This window comes from Stylophora pistillata, chromosome 2 (genome assembly GCF_964205215.1).
Source record: "Stylophora pistillata chromosome 2, jaStyPist1.2, whole genome shotgun sequence".
In the NCBI taxonomy this organism is placed as follows: domain Eukaryota; kingdom Metazoa; phylum Cnidaria; class Anthozoa; order Scleractinia; family Pocilloporidae; genus Stylophora; species Stylophora pistillata.
The window spans coordinates 30,963,976-30,981,814 of NC_142520.1; the positions used below are offsets into that span (position 1 = coordinate 30,963,976).

Below are 17,839 nucleotides of genomic sequence, written 5' to 3' on the forward strand. Positions count from 1 at the left end.
GCCGTTCTATATGACATAAAAACGCTGTTGCAATTTTCCCGGCAAATAAGAATGACAAAAGTCTCGAATGTTCTTGGTTATCGGCAGACTGACTTGTACTTTCTATCCTCAAATTCTACCAATGGGTAGATAATAAAGAAATCTTGTCTGAGTATTTGGACGTTATTCCGCTTTTCCCCAAAACCCAGTGCCTATTTTATTTCCGTTTGAGTACGCTCTTGGTCAGTTGTCTCTGAGACTACGCAGATGAGTATTATTATTTGGTATGTGCCAGGTGAATAATGATGTAGCTTCAAGTATTTTCTTTCCAGTTAACGCAACTAAAAAGGGGTTACAGACTTGACAAATCATTCAACTGTTCAGTAAAGATATGAAAACAGACGTTGGCCATTTTAATTTTGTCCATAACCCACGTGGAGGAAGAAACGCTCCGTTGGAGCAAAAATATTGGCTCATTGTCCGAAACAGTGGGCCAAGAAATGAGACAGTGTAAGATTTGGCGCTGCAGGCCTCCCCCCCCCCCCCCTCTCCCCCCCTCAACCTTCCCTTAAAAAAGAAAAAAGAAAAACAGCCAGTTTTACCAATACAGTAGTTTTCCCCAAAATTTATATTTCCACGCTGCGGTTTGAAAAGCAAGCTCATCTCACTTTTCCTTTTTTTACTACAATAAGTATTCAGATAACTCATCGGTAGATTAAAATGTTTCCGTGGGAAATGTTATTTGTTGACCACCGGTTCATATGTTTGTAACAAAAACGGACAATAAAAGGATGGATTTCGTTGAAGAGGGAAGCACCTGGCATACACCTAACACGTGGATTCTCATTTTTAAAGAGTTTCGATCAATCATGGGTTTTTCTCATATCATTGCAGTGTTCCGTGCTCTCATCGCTGCAGTTGGTGTACCTGGAAATTTTCTGGTCATACTGACGATCGCTTGAGAAAGAAGATTTCGCGTGATGCGGTACATTCTACTCAGTAGCCTTTCTATGTCAGAAATGTTCTTTGGAATCCTCGTCATCTAATTTCGTATCTCAAGCACATGGCAGGAGATGGTTATACGGACAAACGATGTGCAATTTTAACGTTATGTTAATGCGATATTTTTATCTTAACACAATATTTCATCTGATATTCGTTTCATAAGAGCGGTACAAAGTCATTATCAAATCACCTTTGACCTATGAGGGCTAGTTCACTAAGTCCAGAGAGTCGACTCTTCGAAAAACTCGTCATAATTATTCATGCAAATGAGCCGATCTCATCGGTCAAAACTTTTCTCGCCTCCAGACCATTTCAAGGAAATGGAAAGGACATTCAAAGGTGTCTTCAGAGTTCATTCAAGGGCAAAACACCCTCGTGAGACCATTTATCCCACAATAAATGATAATGATGTAAAAAAAGAAACGTGAAAAGAGGGTCTGGATGGCGTTAACTGACAACTGACAAATAGCCAAAATTTTTAACTGACAACTGACAAATCGCTGAGAAACTAACTGACAACTGACATTTGTGGTGGGCTTTTACTGACAACTGACAAAATCCCGGATCGCCCTAAATATCCTAAAAACTGGATGTAAAATAAGGACATTTGATTTATTTGGTTCAATGAAAGTACATTTTCCATTATATATCAGTAGGAGTACGCCAGTGTCCTATTTCGTTAATAGTTACCGCATGTGCAATCCACATCAAGGTCATGTGTCTCATTTCAGTTATATGATCTTTGATACCCAACTCGATCGTCAACTCACTCGAAGGCCGCGAATGCTGGTATTTTAAGAGTTGTTGTAAGCTTTTACCGAATTGAGTCGGAAACGGCATTTGAGCCGCAGTCACAGAAGCCGCATTCCTATCAAAGATGTTAAAACCGTACTGGCGCTGAAAAGGCACCTTACTTCGTTCCTTGGTCTAAAGGACTTGTCTAATAAATATGGCCTGGGAGATTTTGATGCGAAACTTTATCACATGGCTCCGAAATCAGGCGGCAAGAGCAATAATTTTGCGCTAACTACGGACGAGCAATGGAATTTGGAGCTTCCCACCATGCTGGCTGGAATAGGAAGCGAATTAAACAGTAGGTATTGGAGTGGTTTGGTATTTGGTGTTGGTATAAATATATCAGTTAATAGCCTACTCTTTATCATAAAACGCCCATTAGATGCCGACTTATAAGCGCCTTCAGAATTTTCTCATTCTTGAATTCATGTAGATTATGTTTTATGTTGACTATAATGACATAGCTAAAGTGACTGTGAAAAAGTTAATTCTTATAGAGTCGCAGTGATGCGACTGAATGGTCCTATTTCATGATGTTTGTCTGCTGGGCATATTCTGGTTTCGTGTGATATTAAAGAGGTTCTTAGCTGGCTCGAATTACATTGTGCAGCATTTGTTACGCACCACATGGCTTCACAGTAATAATCGCAGAGATATACCATTTTGTTCTTATCGCCTCCTTGATATCTTAAGTGATGAATTCGGAAACTCGAAGCCGCTGAACTCGGAAACTCGAAGCTTGTCCAGGTTCGCCCTTCTTTAGAAAAGCCAACTTCAATCTGTGCTGCAAGTGAAAACATTCTGTTGTGTGCAGACGATGCCCAGAGAGGAATTATACCAGTGACATTACACTACAATGGAGTTGGCATTGCTGGTACCGAAGTCAGACTCGTGACCTACTCGACTGGCATTTTGAATATCATATCTATGGAAGTCCCAAACAAAGAGCTTACTTTGAAGCAGTCGGTCTAGACGGTCTAGCCGTTTGCGACCTTTCAAGCTTTGAAGTTGACCTAAAGAACAACTCGGAGTCTTGTAGAGAAATCAAAAGACTGTGAATTTGAAGACGGGATAGCGTTCACTGACACGGGGGATCGACAGGTAAAGTTCTTCAGTCCTTCTGAGAAAAACGTTAAAACCGCTCCATGGGCTCTGGTCAGGAAGGAGCAATAATAATAATAATAATAAAATCTTTATTACCGTGTCAATGTATTTAGCTCATAGAGCTAATTGGGGACACCTACTTACTAAATTAATAAAAAAAACTATGTACAGTATCATAATAAGTAACAATACAGCCGATAAACTATGCATTAAAATTTTAAAATATTTAGAAATATCAACAGTGTTCAGATAACATAAAAATACTTGTACCATGCAGATAAAGAAAAAAATAAAAAAAAATAAAAAAAAAAATCACGTGCTGCAAAGATTGCAGCAGTTGCCACTGTCTTCCACTAGGCTGACCAGGTCAACTCTACGGATTCTAGTTTTAAAGATACTAAGGCTTGGTAGTTCACGCATACCATTTTCTAATTTGGACCAAATATATGGTCCTTGATACCTTAGTGTGTGTTTACCATAGCGTATAGTGTTAAATCGTGGTATTTCAAAGTCACTATTCCTAAGGTTATAACGAGTACCCTTTCGAGTAAATATCTCAGATATGTAGCTGGGTACTAGATCGTTCTTTACTTTATACATTAGTGTTGCTATGTCCTGTAAGCGTCTATTATGAAGCGTAGGTAACTTAGCACGCTTAAGAAGTTCCTCATATGTCTCTGTTGTTGTTTTGAAGACCGCACGCAGGGCTCGCTCTTGGATGCGTTCGATTTTGCGCCCATCTGAAGATTTACAAAAGTTCCAGACTAAATGACAGTATGTTAAATGTGGCATTATAGCTGTTTTATATAGTATGAGCTTAGCTTGGCATGGTATTAGGTTACGCAAGCGCATGAGGACTCCTACTTTCTGGCTGGCTTTAGTGCATATTTCGCTAATGTGTTGTGTAAAGTTAAGGTTCTTGTCTATATTTACTCCTAATAGCTTGATTTCTTCAGTTTTCCTTATCACGTCATTGGCGATGGTGAGAACGCTGCCCTTCTTATCTGCATCTATGTTTCTTGGGTTAATCGTAAGAGACTGAAACTTATCTGGATTTGCCAAGAGGAAGTTGTCCCTATACCATATCAGTGCTTGTTGACCCTGAGTCACTAGAGTAGATTCGACTTCTTCATAGGTTTTTCCTGTCACATATAATTGGTGGTCATCAGCATAGAGCGTAAGGTTTGAGTCAGGGATATGAAATGCCATATCATTTTGGAACATGTTCCAGAGGAGAGGGCCAAATGACGATCCTTGAGGACAACCACGTTCCATAATTCTCCATTCACTCGTGTGGCCATTTATTTTTACTCTGTTTAGCCTGCTATCAAAAAATGATCTAATCAGTTCAAGTGAACTGCTATTAAAACCGTAGGCATCCAGCTTTTTTAGAGTGAGTGGATGGCTTAACGAGTCAAATGCTTTACTCATGTCAGCAGATAATATTGTTACCAGCTCTTTTTTGTCCACTGCAGACCTCCAGTCTTCAATCAACATCAGCAGGGTTGTCTCACTGCTGTGTTGTTTTCTATAAGCTGTCATCCTGTGGTACAGAGCAGGGTCATAATGTCTGGTCACTTGTTTGCTTAGTAAATGTTCAAAAATCTTGTCCACACATATAAGTGAAGTGATTGGACGATAGTTCGATTTGTCTTGTCTGTCTCCCTTTTTAAATACAGGGGTCCATTCGCCTTTCTTCCATTCAGATGGCCACTCGCCTAAGTCAATGCAGTTATTGTAAAGTCTAGTCAGGGATGGTGCAATTCCTTCAGCCACTCCCTTAAAGAGTTTTGGTGGTGCTGTCACATCCCACCCATACGACTTTCTTACATTGAGATTTTTAAGAGCACACTGCACTTCCTCTTTGTTAAATTCTTTGAAATGAAATTTATTCCCCTTGTAACCGCTTTCAATAGCCTTGACACTACTGTGGTTCCTATGATCATTCTCGGTTAGGCTGGTGATGTGATTGCCTCCTATATTCGCTGCCACCGTATTAAAATGGCCTGCTAGGAGTTCAGCCACCACAGTTTGGTCTTTCTCGACCTCGCCATCTTCAGTTTTCAAACATATAGCATTGGTGTCTTTTGTCTTTGTACTGATGAATGGCCTGAATGTGTTAAAAAACTCGCTGGGCTTAGATTTCAGCTCTTCCGATTTTCTATACCAGTAGGCCTTTATTGCCTTTCTACGTTCCCGTGTTGCAATGTTCCTGTATTTTCGTTTGAGCTCAAAGTTTCAAGAGAGCGATCCTTTGCAAATTGAACTGCAAATTTTCTCTTATCTCTGATGGCTTGCTTCCATTCTGGAGTCATATAGGGTATATCGTTCTCCCTGACTCGTTTCTTTTTAGTAGGTGCGTGTTTATCCACAACGCTCTCAAGGGCATGGCATTTGTTCTATGGAGAAGACTCTATTCATATCGGATGTGGCTACAGGTTGCATTAAACTAGCGTCGGGACTCAGTGGTACTGTGTCGTTCTCAGAAGTCTTAGAAGTGGAACTGCTTCGTTCTTGGAAGTCTCTATGACAGTTTTGGTATCGGAGCCCAAAGCATAGAGAAAGCACAACTGTCTCTTCCGTAGACAAAGTATCACATGTAAACGACAACATCACAAAACCGTTTCTGCGGTGAAACAATGGCACAGTATAAAGGAAACCACAGCAACCAACGGCACCGAAGGAACTGTGTCTCATAAAACTCAAGAAAAAACTTCTCGAAGAAGGAATGCACCGCCTGCACAACAGCATAGCTTCAATTAACAACGATTATCTCCAAGATATTGAATTGAGCACACTACTCGCAACAGTTGTGGAGAATCTACAAATAGTTTCACATTTTAAGCACGAGACCTTCACCGCATTACAGTATTCCCAAGACTTTGGATTAATTACCAAGGAGTCGTTGAAGAGAGTAACCAAATGGGCAGCCAAGTATTTTACTCATGAAAAATCCTATTACCCTGTCTCTCGGACCAGCACGGAGTCTGCAAATGTAAACTTTACGCGACCTCTACCTTCAGTAGGGATCGACCCCGCGATTGAAAGTGCTATGAAAGAATTTGTGGGAAAGTATCGTCCCTTAAGGCAAAGGACAGTTCGGGAGGAAACTACCAAGGACAGGGCAGGGGCTTTACCACCGGCCGTCTACACGAAGCAACAAGATTCCACCAAAGTGTACTTGTTGGCGGGACTAGGTAACGATTTTAACTCGGGAGATCAGTCAGTAAGGTTCAGCAGCGACCAAGGAGATGTCCAAGCTACTTCGGAAGGTGGGAATGTGATAGATATCACATTTGTTGACGACTGTATCGTTGAAGTGGCAATTGCTGAGGTGCGAACACATGCAGACGAATATGACACGGACTCAGAAAACGACTTTTCTGACCAAGAGGATGAATATATTACCCCAATTACGGTTTCTAGATCTGGGCGGCTAGTTCGCGCCTATTTTCGCCTGGATTTCTAAGGCACACTTTCTCTAATAACCTAGTTGAAAAGTAGACAAAAGAACGTTCCTTTCCATTCATGTCATCGGAGCCAACCGCAATCGAAGCTTTGTAAAACAAAACATAAATCAAATATATTGTGTTAGAAGACTTTTCAAACCTTTGTTTTCTTTCTGATGATCTTCTTTCCAACATTTTGACCCGCTAAGTGGTTGCAAAGGAATGTGTCGCTCGGGAAAACAGAAGTTTGTGTTCAGAAGAGTCGTAACTGACTTAATGACTGAAAATCATTTGAAAGATCTTGTTTCATTCCAGAACTGAGAAAAAGCAGTTCTTATTGTTTTAGCCTTATATTTCAAGTTCACGTTATATATGCGCTGTATATGTTTGTGCTCAGAAGAGTCGTATCTGACTTAAACAATGACTGAAAGTCATTTCAAAGATCTTATTTCATTTCAGAACTAAGAAAAAGCACACAAACTGCAGTTACAAACATGAAAGTAAAATGCATGTTGGAAAATAAGATTAGTAAACTTTACTTGACATTTCGTATGTTTCGACATACATCTTCAGAAGTGACAGTTAATAATCCACGCGGGTACTAAGTTTAAATTTAAGATAAGTAACTAATTAACATAACAATGAACAAAAGAAAAAAAATTGCATATACAAAGATGCAAACTAATACAGATAAAGCTTATCGCTGCTGACATTATCGTTTAGAGTAGGTTTAAGTTGTTGAATTAATAGAGTCTCCTTTATCTTGCAATGAGTATCAGAACGACCTTTTGTTAATATCTCAAAGTGGTCCCATTTCATGTTGTGACCAGTTGACGTGACATGGTCTGTTGTGACCAGTTGACGTGACGTATGAGCAGATGTATGACAGGCAATTGGTTTTCTGTCATGCAATCTACGTTTTGTTTTTAACAGTGTAAAAATCCGGGCAGTCCCCGTGACAACTAGCCTTATAAACAACCTTTGACATTTTTGAACGGTTGATCTTATCTTTGTACGGATAAAAGGACTTGATGCAATGAGCGCTCTTAAAAATCCCCGGGGGGTACTCCCTTATAAGCGCTTAATGGGGACGTACGACGCGCGGCCAGCCAGGGTATGTTTTTCGAGATTTTTGTCTTAAACAGGGTATCGAATTTATCATTTTTTGAAAATCAGGATATCGATTTATCAACTTTTGTCTTAAACAGGATATCTTTTCTTGGAAGATAAACAGAAAAATTTTTACAAGCTCTAACTTTAATTAATATTGAATTCCGTTGATTTTGGCATTGATACCAGGCACATTAAATGTCTTAAACAGGATATCAAAAATCGGAATTCTGACTTAAACAGGATAGGAAAATCAGCGATATTTGTCTTAAACAGGGTCAGGGTATGAAGGGCCGCGCCGCACCTCCTCACCCAGGAATATATCGAGTACCCCCCCGGGGAAAAATCACCATAAGATCAATGCAACCATTAAATCTATAGGGGAATCCTTGTTTACAATATTTGCCTCATTAGCATGAGCAATTCAGTTCCTGATGAAGCTAAAAATAAATCAGCTCTGAATATCGAAAGGTAAAAGTACGATTAACTCGGCCAATGAATACGAACCTGATGCATTGAATACTTTTTGTGCAACACGGGTTTAAAAACTCAAAATTTTACATAGAATGTATGAGCTCATTAGCGCTTTTGCCACCCAGAAATTTTGCAGTTTTTGATGGACTATTTCTCCTTGAATATTACACCCAAAGAGCTAAAAATTTCACCATGTACTAAGGTTTTCTAGCTCTTTAGCTGCCTGAAGTCAATTTGTATCTAACATGTACGGTGGCCCATAGGGGCAAAACACAATTCAATTTCTTTTCTGAAACACAGCATTCTTTTAGAGAACACAACAATCTTTGCGAGAACAAAACAATCTTTTCGAGAACACATTAATCTTTTAGAGAACACAGCAAAATTTTCCAGAACACTTGAATGACTGCAATGTCCCCAGGGGCTCTTCATGTCCTAACTTGAAATCGACCCACAGCCCCTGGGTCTCCGAGGATGGTGCATTCCTGGCCAACCTGAAAGATTGTCCTTGACCTCTTGCATGACAGCCGTTCAACGGACCGCGTTACATTTTTTGTCATTTTTTAGCCCGAACTCTTTGAAAGCTGGACGCCCCGTCTACGCCGGGCCAAGAAACAAACTTTGAGGAATTAAACTACAAGGATAACACTTTAAGATGACTTCATTTTGATTTGTAAATATATCATACAAGACCTTTTTAAAGGCCTTTAAATGGGTCACGACAGCTGTTCAGCGGTTCGCATTGCAATTTTGACAAACTAGCCCAAGCTCTTTTAAACCTGGTCGTGCTGCTTATGGCGAGCCAAGATAGAGAATAGGAGGAATTAAAATACAAGGATAAAGCTTTAAGATAATGTATATCATGACTTTTAAGTATATATGGCAGACCTGTTCATAGTCCGCACTGAAGTGGACCTTTATTTTACCTCCGCGAAAGAGACGCAAAGTACTATATTTTAACTGGTCACTATTCAGACTTAAACGTTACAACATAACAAGAAATTAATATTTTCCAAGAGATGAAAGGACTATCTGCTAGCAGACAAAATTTAAAAGCGGGATTGCATCGCGTTGTAGCGTACGAAGTTGCCGAAGTTGCATAATTTTTCATTAGGGAGCTTTAGCAGCGACGACGGCGACGGCAACGAAAACGTCGCGTCGAAATCTAACTTTTCGTTTTTGTAACTCTTTCGAGGTTATTCCGATGTGTTTCACTTGGAAAATGCTGGCGAACTCTTCAGGGACTATATCACTACCAACGGCGTTTAAGTGGGGAGAAAGAAAGAAAAATTAACCGTCATGCGCTCACGTTCTCAAGAAAACCTAAAGTTTGGTTATTTCACGCTGTTGTTTTGCCGAGAACGGCAAAGAAATGTACCAAAATGTTAAACGCACGTGCAGGGCGATTGTTTTTGCTCATTAAGCCTATTGTTTTCTGCCGTTCTCGTTCCCGTCGCCGTCGTCGTTGCTAAAGCTCCCTATTGCTTTAAGAGGGGTGGGGGAAACGGTCATCTAGGCGTATTTTAAACTTTTCGATTTTTCGGAGAAAAAAAAAGCGCGATAGTACATTTTGATATAATTTTCGAAAAAAGATTCATTGAAGGGGTCCTTTAGAAGAAATAAAACGAATTACAAAATTTTGCAACTGTCAGCGGATATGCGGATTCTTGATATTTACGTTCAGTGGCTCTTAAATTCAGTCGTTTACAGTTGCAAAGGAGAGGTAACTGATGCTGAATGGGGTCTGACGCCCGAGTCATATTCTATTGACGTTTCCCGAGTCTCTATTCATGCACAATTGCATTTGTGAATCACTGAAGCAGCAAGGCTTGTTATCATGAGACAAAATCTTGTAAAAAAGTTGGGCCTGATGGTAGACTTGGTGACGTACGAATCATTGCACACGCTGATTTTAGTGCCTTTAGCACAAGTGCGAGTCTTGTCAAGCGATACGTATATAAAAAAAAACTGATGACTTTTCCGTGAAAATAAATTGATCATCGATTGATCGATATAAATCAACTAATTTTATTTGTCAGTACCAGTGTCGATTAATCGATTGCCTTTCTGATGATCCATTACATTGTTTAGAAACGTGATAGTGGACATGAGTAAAAAAATAGCGCTGCTGCGGGGGATCGAGCCCTTTGGGACGAAGTGAGAACTATTTTCACTGTTGAAGGTCATAGTTCTGAAGTCCATAAGCGGCTGTTGATGATGTAATAGGCGGCGGCAGTGCCGTAAGGCGAAAGCCACAGACTAGAGCATTTTCCTAGGCTAAACAGACGGCGGTGAGAGATCCGTACAGGCGGCGTTACGGCCGCCGATAACTGCTTTTATTGAAATCCCTGCCTTAATATATCCTTAATATTTCTTCTGAAAAGATTTCGGTTTGGAAAGTATGACTAAAGCAAAGCAATTTGCGTACTCTTTGGACTTGTGTGTTTTGGTTATATAACGCTGTTTAAGGCGCTTATCAGGCTATATCTAATCTCCCATTAACAGTTATCATGGTTTTGAGACTAATGAAAAATGATAGAAGAAAAAAAGTCGACTTTCAGTATTGAGCTATATGTGTGCTACCCTTTTTTATGGTCTTCGCAAAGTTCTTATTCCGCAGATTTGTGTTTAAAGTTGATTTTCAAGCGTTCGCTTTCTAAAGTCCAGACACCATAGTGACGTAATGTCGAGCCTATCTACTTACCCAGCGTGATATACACGATGATGTATCGCGTGACGTGATTACTGAGCTGAGATCATGCAACGGCTCTTGTAACTTATTTAAATTGAACTTTGACATTGAATGACTGATTTTTTTTCCCCGAAAACATGCATGCGGTAAAGTGACCTTAATTTTGCCTTGTCAAAGAGACCATCACGAGATGTGCCCGTGAATCAGTCACCATCTGCAGATGGTACTGTTATAAATTTTTATAATGAAACAAGGGAGCATTGATGTCCATCCATTCATCGCTTTTGACTTTGCGGATAAATCAGTATATTTTAGGCTGTTCGCATAAGTTCCAAATATGTGGCTTAGCTCACTCCACAATCAGTTCCCCTCTTTGGCTCAGTTGGTGGAGGATTCTACCGGAAAATCTGAAGGTCTGAGGCTTGAGTCCTCGGGGGAACTTGGATTTTTCTTTATACCATACTCGTGACAAACATTTTTCAAGTTTCTTTTTTTACATTATCATCATTAATTGTTGGATAAATGGTCTCATGAGGACCGGTTTTGCCCTTGAATGAACTTTGAAGGACCTTTGACTATCCTTTCCTTTAATCGAAATGGCCTGGAGGCGAGAAAAGTTTTGACCAATGAGATCGTCTCATTTGTATGAATAATTCTGATGAGTTTTTCGAAGAGTCGATCAAACCGCGAACAACATCAGAAGATCGTTTACGAAACGTACTGTTATAGTTTTTGTTTTCATTATGGTGTGCCTTTTAATTGAAGCTTTTTCCCTGGTAGGGATCATACTTTGGCAGTTTTTAAAATCGTTTATTCAAATATTTTTCCCTCCACCTCGTAAAGACGTAAGGGGAGAGATAATATTCCTGACTGGCGCTGGAAGTGGAATTGGTCGACTGATGGCTCTGAAATTTGCCAAGCTAGGAGCTACTATTGTTTGCGTTGATATCAATCAAATGGCCAACGACTCTACTGTCCAGGAAATAAAAGATCAAGGACTTTCTGCGTACGGTTATAAATGTGATTGCAGCAGTCGGGAAGACATTTATCGAGTTGCAGAACTTGTGAAGAACGATGTGGGCGATGTTACGATCTTGATTAACAATGCAGGAATTGTGAGTGGAAAGAAGTACCTGGAGACAGAAGATTGGATGATTCAGAAGACCATGGAAGTCAACACGATGGCTCATTTCTGGGTTAGTTCTTTTTTTTTTTTAATTCGTGTTTAGGAAGTAGATGAATTTGCGTGCTGCCACGATGCACTGACGGATGTTATGTTCTTCAACACGCTAGGGTCAAACAATTAAAAAAATTATCAGTTACTCTTAATCTGCTTTGATTTTTATTTTGTTGGATTAGGGAAAAAATAAATAATGTTTTTTTTCTGGTTTGAAAACGAATCCTACTTGTGTAAAGTACTTGTAGAGGAGACTCAAGGTGGGGTTCAAGGTCCAACTAGGCTTTGATGATTTGGGAGGGTGGTTTTGACACGCAGGGGAGTCACGGGGTCCAAAATCTTTTGCCATCCAGATTTCTTTTGACACGGTCAAAACATCGTTCAGTTTATGTTGAAAAGAGGAATGTAAAAACAGGGTCAAAACTAATTATGAACATACACAAATGGCATAGTTAGACAAGTCGTTCAAGAGCTATGGTTTCGTGGTGATTTTAAAAATATTTAATTTACCAGCCAAAAAGTCATATAGAATGACTCTTGGCTCCTAATGGGATTCTTTTCAAGAGAGTTGGCCTCTAGAAAGGCTGCTTGGATGCTCTCTGGTCAAACTTATTGTACCTAGTAGGAAGTAGGTCCCAATGTGAAGACTTGCAAAATATCCATACCCTAAGCAGAGTATATATCACATTTAGCCCCCACAATATGGACCTGTCTAGGTATGAATTTTAATATCAGCAATTTGTCAAAAGATCTGTGATTTTTTGTATTTTGATCCAATCTACAGACAACTAAAGCCTTTTTACCATCCATGCTGGAAAAAAATCATGGTCATGTTGTTACCATTGCATCATCTGCTGGTCTGTTTGGTGTCTGTGGTTTGTGTGATTACTGTGCCTCTAAAACTGCTGCTGTTGGTTTTGACGAATCTTTGATGATGGAACTGAATGCCACAAAGATGACAGGAGTACACACAACAGTTATTTGTCCATTCTTCATCAATACAGGAATGTTTGATGGAGTGAAAACCAGGTAATTGTTTTACATGTAACTGAGCTCAGATCAAGACTTGGGATGTGTATCTGGTTCCCTCAAATAAATTGGTTATCTACCAAAATTACGTCCTTTCAAGAGTAGAATCTTTTTTGATAGTATTGGTACACACTGTAAATTATCTCTCCCATCAGTAACTCATGATCTTGAAACTTGATGGTTGAATTTAGTAAAAAAACTTTGTTGTGTGTCTATAATGCAAAAATTAGATCATAAGCATCCTATTTTGTACTGTGTAAAAATTATTTTAAATGTTTTAAAATTGAAAGAATTGTTTAGATGAACTAATCTGTAAGAGGGAAGCAACAGATAATTATCTGAAAAAAGGGACAAAATTAAATGCCTTTCAAAGCACAACCTCCACTTAAAAACCAGCAGGACAATAGTAACTTCAGGTTCACCAAGCCAAAATTGATTTAGCGCTAAGAACATTTAGTTGACAAAGTTTGAATACTCATGACTAGGATTGTACTTATACTAAAAGAAGGAGAGAAGTTTTTGTTTGTTACCAGTCCTTAGTGCCACATTTTGTTTGGCAACTTTTTAACAATTTGAGTTTTCTGATAGGTTCCCATTACTACTTCCAATTCTGGAACCTGACTGGGCCACAGATAAGATGGTGGATGCAATCCTCCGCAATCAAGCCATGCTGTTACTTCCAAAGATTCTGACTTTGTTTCTCTGGATTAAATGGTGAGTGCTGGTATTGGTATTTACAATTGGAAGGTATTCTTATTGATTTTAGTCATTAATACACTCATTAGTCACCCAGTCCTGGATAATCCATTTCTTGTGTTCTGACTGGTTCCTCAATATCAGTTATCAGCTCATACACCATTTTACTTAATATGGATAATCACCATACCAGGTGTCTGCAAGCTGAATTTCATTTCCCTCGGAGGAAAACTCTTTTCAAAGCAGTGAAAAAGAATTACAAGAAATTCTATTCTATACCAACTCAGTAACAGTAATACAACTGCCAGAAGACTATTGAAGGGGACCTTCAAGGGCAGCTACTTTTTAACCCTTTCTCTTCTGTGATCTCATTAGTAATTCTCCTTACTGTCTACCATACAATTCTTATAATGTTAGTGTAGAGAATTTGGTATTGGATCAACTAATAATCCCCTGATTGACATTTTTCTTTATTCTCATCACTTGTCTGCTTGATGTTGTATTGATATTGTAAGGAGAAATTCTCTTTTGGTCACTCATAGGAGTTAAAGGATTAATTAATTCTTTTTTTCTTGTGGAACTATGCAATTACTATATTTGCTACAGTATGCAAGAAAAAATTTTATTCAATTGTTTCTGTTAAAAAAAAATATAATCTTTTTTTTACCTTCACAGCACTGTCCCAACAGCTACTTATCATGCACTAGCAGAGTTCTTTGGGACCAATGCTTGTATGGATGATTTCAAGGGAAGATCAAAGAAATCAGAATGAAGAATTTCAATACTTTGTGTCATTTTACAGGAATTCAGTTAATACCAGCACTGACATCAGCTTTGATTGGTTCTTGATACTTCATTTACCAGTTTGTGAATGTGAACAAGACATTTTGATTTTTAACATGCAAGTGTGGGTCCTTTTACAAACATAGGCCGCAAAGATACAAAATAAGATAATTATGTTCTGTAAGTTATATGGCTTTAATAACTATGTTCAGAATTTACCAGTTGAATTTGTAACCTCATGCAAATTCCTAATTACATATGGGGCTGTTAAATGAGGGGTGTGCTCCTTTATTTTAAGTACAACAGGTTAAAGACCTTTTTGAACTGGTAAAGCAATCCTTTTACCTGTTGAATTTTCAAGGATATCAAGTGGTTTTTAGGCAGTAATAATAAGTACTATAATTGGTGTAACATGTTACCACCTGAAAAGGACAACACTGTTGAGATGTGTCATCTGGAATTTAACAGACAACCTGCCTTTTTTTTTTTTTGGCAATTAGTACAACCTTGTCAAATATTCAATACCATTGTGGTGGTCTGATGATTGTAAAGAGATATCTGCACATAAAGTATTCTTACTAAATACCTCATTTTACATGAGCTGTTTTGATACTGAGTTATTTGCAAGGCAACAATTGTGAACTGGTAGAGCAATCCTTTTACTCGTTAAATTTTCAAGAATTCCTTAAATTTTACTGGTTACCAGTTTTTTGTTTTGTTTTGTTTTTGTTTTGTTTTGTTTTGTTTTTTTCCCTGATGATGTCCTACCCTTGAAAATGGTTGGTTTTTACTTTTTAAATACGTATTGTTGCCATGTAAATAGATCATTTTTAAACCTAAGATTGTTATGGACATTATCATGATAATGTACCTCAGAAGTTATTTTCATTTCCAACAAGTTATGCATCCCTTGTAATTTTAATCTCTATTTCAAGATATATAATACTTTTATTTTAATTTTTGATACATGGCTGGATTGTTAGATGGTGTAGGTTAACTTTTTATGATTTCTAGTTGACATTTTAGTTTCCATGTAAAGCAGAGGTGTGGATTTTCATCAGCCTTAAGTGGAGTGGTAAGAGAGAGAAGAGGAAAAACCTCAGTTTGGCTAATTTTTTCAGTTGGTTATTTGTCATGGCAGAAGTGGAAAATAAAAGAAATTTGTTTGCAAAGTATCTCTTCTTTAGATGGCTTTGGTCTATGGTTTGACTATGGTGTTATGATCTTCTCAAGAATTGATGGAAATAATCAGTTGTTACTTTGAAGTGGTAGAAATATGACAAAGTTTGAGTTATCAATAATAATAAAATATGGATTTTAGCTCATACTTGTTAGTCAAAGTTTTGATTCGGTGAGACAGCAGTAATGGCGTGGCGCCATTCTTAACATTTCAAACTGTTCCTTCAATCAAAAGTTAGCAGAAATGACTACAAAGTTTACTGAAAACGTGGAGACTGAACAGCATTTGAGATTCAGAACTGTTCTTGATGGGCATTCATATTGAGCATCATTTTCAGTTCTATTGTTTTTATCCTGGTTGCTGCCATGTTTTCTCTTGCACACTAATAACTCATTTCAGCTTAAATGACAGAGTTACCTTACATGACCCAATCAATTACAGTGACCCATCTGCCTCAAATGAGTCAGTCAGTTCTGGTGACCCAACTGCTTTAAATGACCCAACTGCTCTAAATGACCCAACTGCTCTAAATGACCCAACTGCTCTAAATGACCCAACTGCTTTAAATGACCCAACTGCTCTAAATGACCCAACTGCTCTAAATGACCCAACTGCTCTAAATGACCCAACTGCTCTAAATGACCCAACTGCTTTAAATGACCCAACTGCTCTAAATGACCCAACTGCTTTAAATGACCCAACCAGCTTAAGTGACTCAATTGTGTCAAATCACCCAATCTGTATCAATCACTAAACTGCCTCAAATTACTCAGTCGGCTATAGTAACCCAACTGTTTTAAATAAGCAAATCAGTGACCCAACTTAATTGTCCCAACTGGCTCAAATGACTTAATTGCCTCTGAGGGACTGACTTACTGACTGGTTGACTGACAGGCCAACTGACTGGCTGGCTGACTTGCTGACTGAGTGGGTTAATGACTGGTTGACTGACAGGCTGACTAACTTGCTGACGACTGGTTGGTTGACTGACTAGTTGACTGACCTCTTGACTGATGGAATGGTTATTCGAGTTGCTAACTGACTGTTTGACTGACTAGTTGACTGATTGGTTGACCTACTGGTTGATGGACCTGCTGACTGACTAGGCGACTGGCTGGCTGAGTGACTGACTGACTGACTAACTTTCTCACTGACTTGGGAGCCGACTGGTTGACTGACGACTAACTGACTTGCTGACTAACTGGTTGACTGTCTGACTGACTGAAAGGTGACTAACTGGCTGACAGACTATTTCACTGACTGATTGAATGACTGGTTAAGTGACTGATTCGCTGATCAGTCATTCCACATCGGGTAGAATGAGAGAGGACAACCGGGACTCGTCAGGCTGACTTGTAATTAGGACTGCGCACCACATCACAACTTGCATTAGGGATTAGTGACTTTCAATGTGCTTCGGGCAAACATACCATTCTCTGGGTAAGAGAAGCGCGACTTAATCAAATATAACGATGAATGCCCCTCTTAATCTAGTTAAGCCCTCTGTGCCTAATTTTATTCATGATGATGCAAATACCTAGGTATTTTGCAATATAATAGCAGTCAAGACACTTAGTCCAGCCTGCTATGCACGAAAAATTTTGTAATCCAGGTGATAGGTTGTTTCTTACCTGAACTGCATAATGCGGTCCGTTATCGGCACCAGATGCAGTTAGCTTTCAAAAGATTTTTAGGGCAGATTGTTCATTATGCAGTATGCAATATAACAGCATTCAAGTGGTATATCAGGCAGTTGTAGCTACGCATTTCATAAATCAAGTCATGGGAAATTTCTTGCCTTTATTGCATATTAAACGGCAGATAGAGCCAAAAGACCAGAAATTCGAATCAAGTTATAAGCTGTAAGTTTTTTCTTATATCTTCTGCATAATGCAGGTAGTAGTACAATTTGCAAAGTACCATAAATCAAACACTGGAGACTGACGGCTAAGGGCCTAATAGGCTTGTACCTCGAAGAAATTGGATTGCATGCCGGTATGTTACTAAAAACGAACCAAACACAGTGACATGCAATCTGTCAAAGCGTGGCTCTGTTTATCAGTCTTCCAGAATATATTTACACCACAAAGGGATGACAAAATATTGCTAGGCTATGAGTTTCTTTTAAAGTAGGACTTTTTTTACATTAACACTTTGAAGTGAATACCGAACTGCAAATAAAGTTTGCTTTGAGAAATCACTGGAAAAGTGTGATAGCTGATGGTTTCGAACCATTTCTGAAAACCGCACCGCCATCAGATTTTCTTTCATCGAGATTTTTTAAAACAACACTTTCTGTCAAAATATCAAACGTTTTCGAAGTCTGCATGAACGGAAATTTATTTCATAGAATATCCTCGAGTCTT

General features: G+C 38.8%; 1 protein-coding gene across 2 annotated transcripts; it reads left to right on the forward strand.

Annotated features, from left to right (window-relative positions):
• The first annotated feature begins 10,930 nt into the window (after positions 1-10,930).
• LOC111328039 (short-chain dehydrogenase/reductase family 16C member 6) lies at positions 10,931-15,620 on the forward strand. 2 transcript variants are annotated; one of them, XM_088748278.1, is made up of 5 exons: positions 10,931-11,021; positions 11,452-11,804; positions 12,570-12,814; positions 13,403-13,528; positions 14,186-15,620. In XM_088748278.1, exons 1-5 carry the CDS (start codon positions 10,946-10,948, stop codon positions 14,280-14,282), a joined length of 897 nt encoding a protein of 298 aa, XP_088604404.1. In that variant the 5' UTR covers positions 10,931-10,945; the 3' UTR covers positions 14,283-15,620. The 2 variants fall into 2 exon arrangements, with proteins under 2 accessions (XP_088604404.1, XP_022788125.1); XM_022932390.2 differs by lacking the exon at positions 10,931-11,021 and having other exon boundaries at positions 11,270-11,804.
• The last annotated feature ends 2,219 nt before the right edge of the window (positions 15,621-17,839 follow it).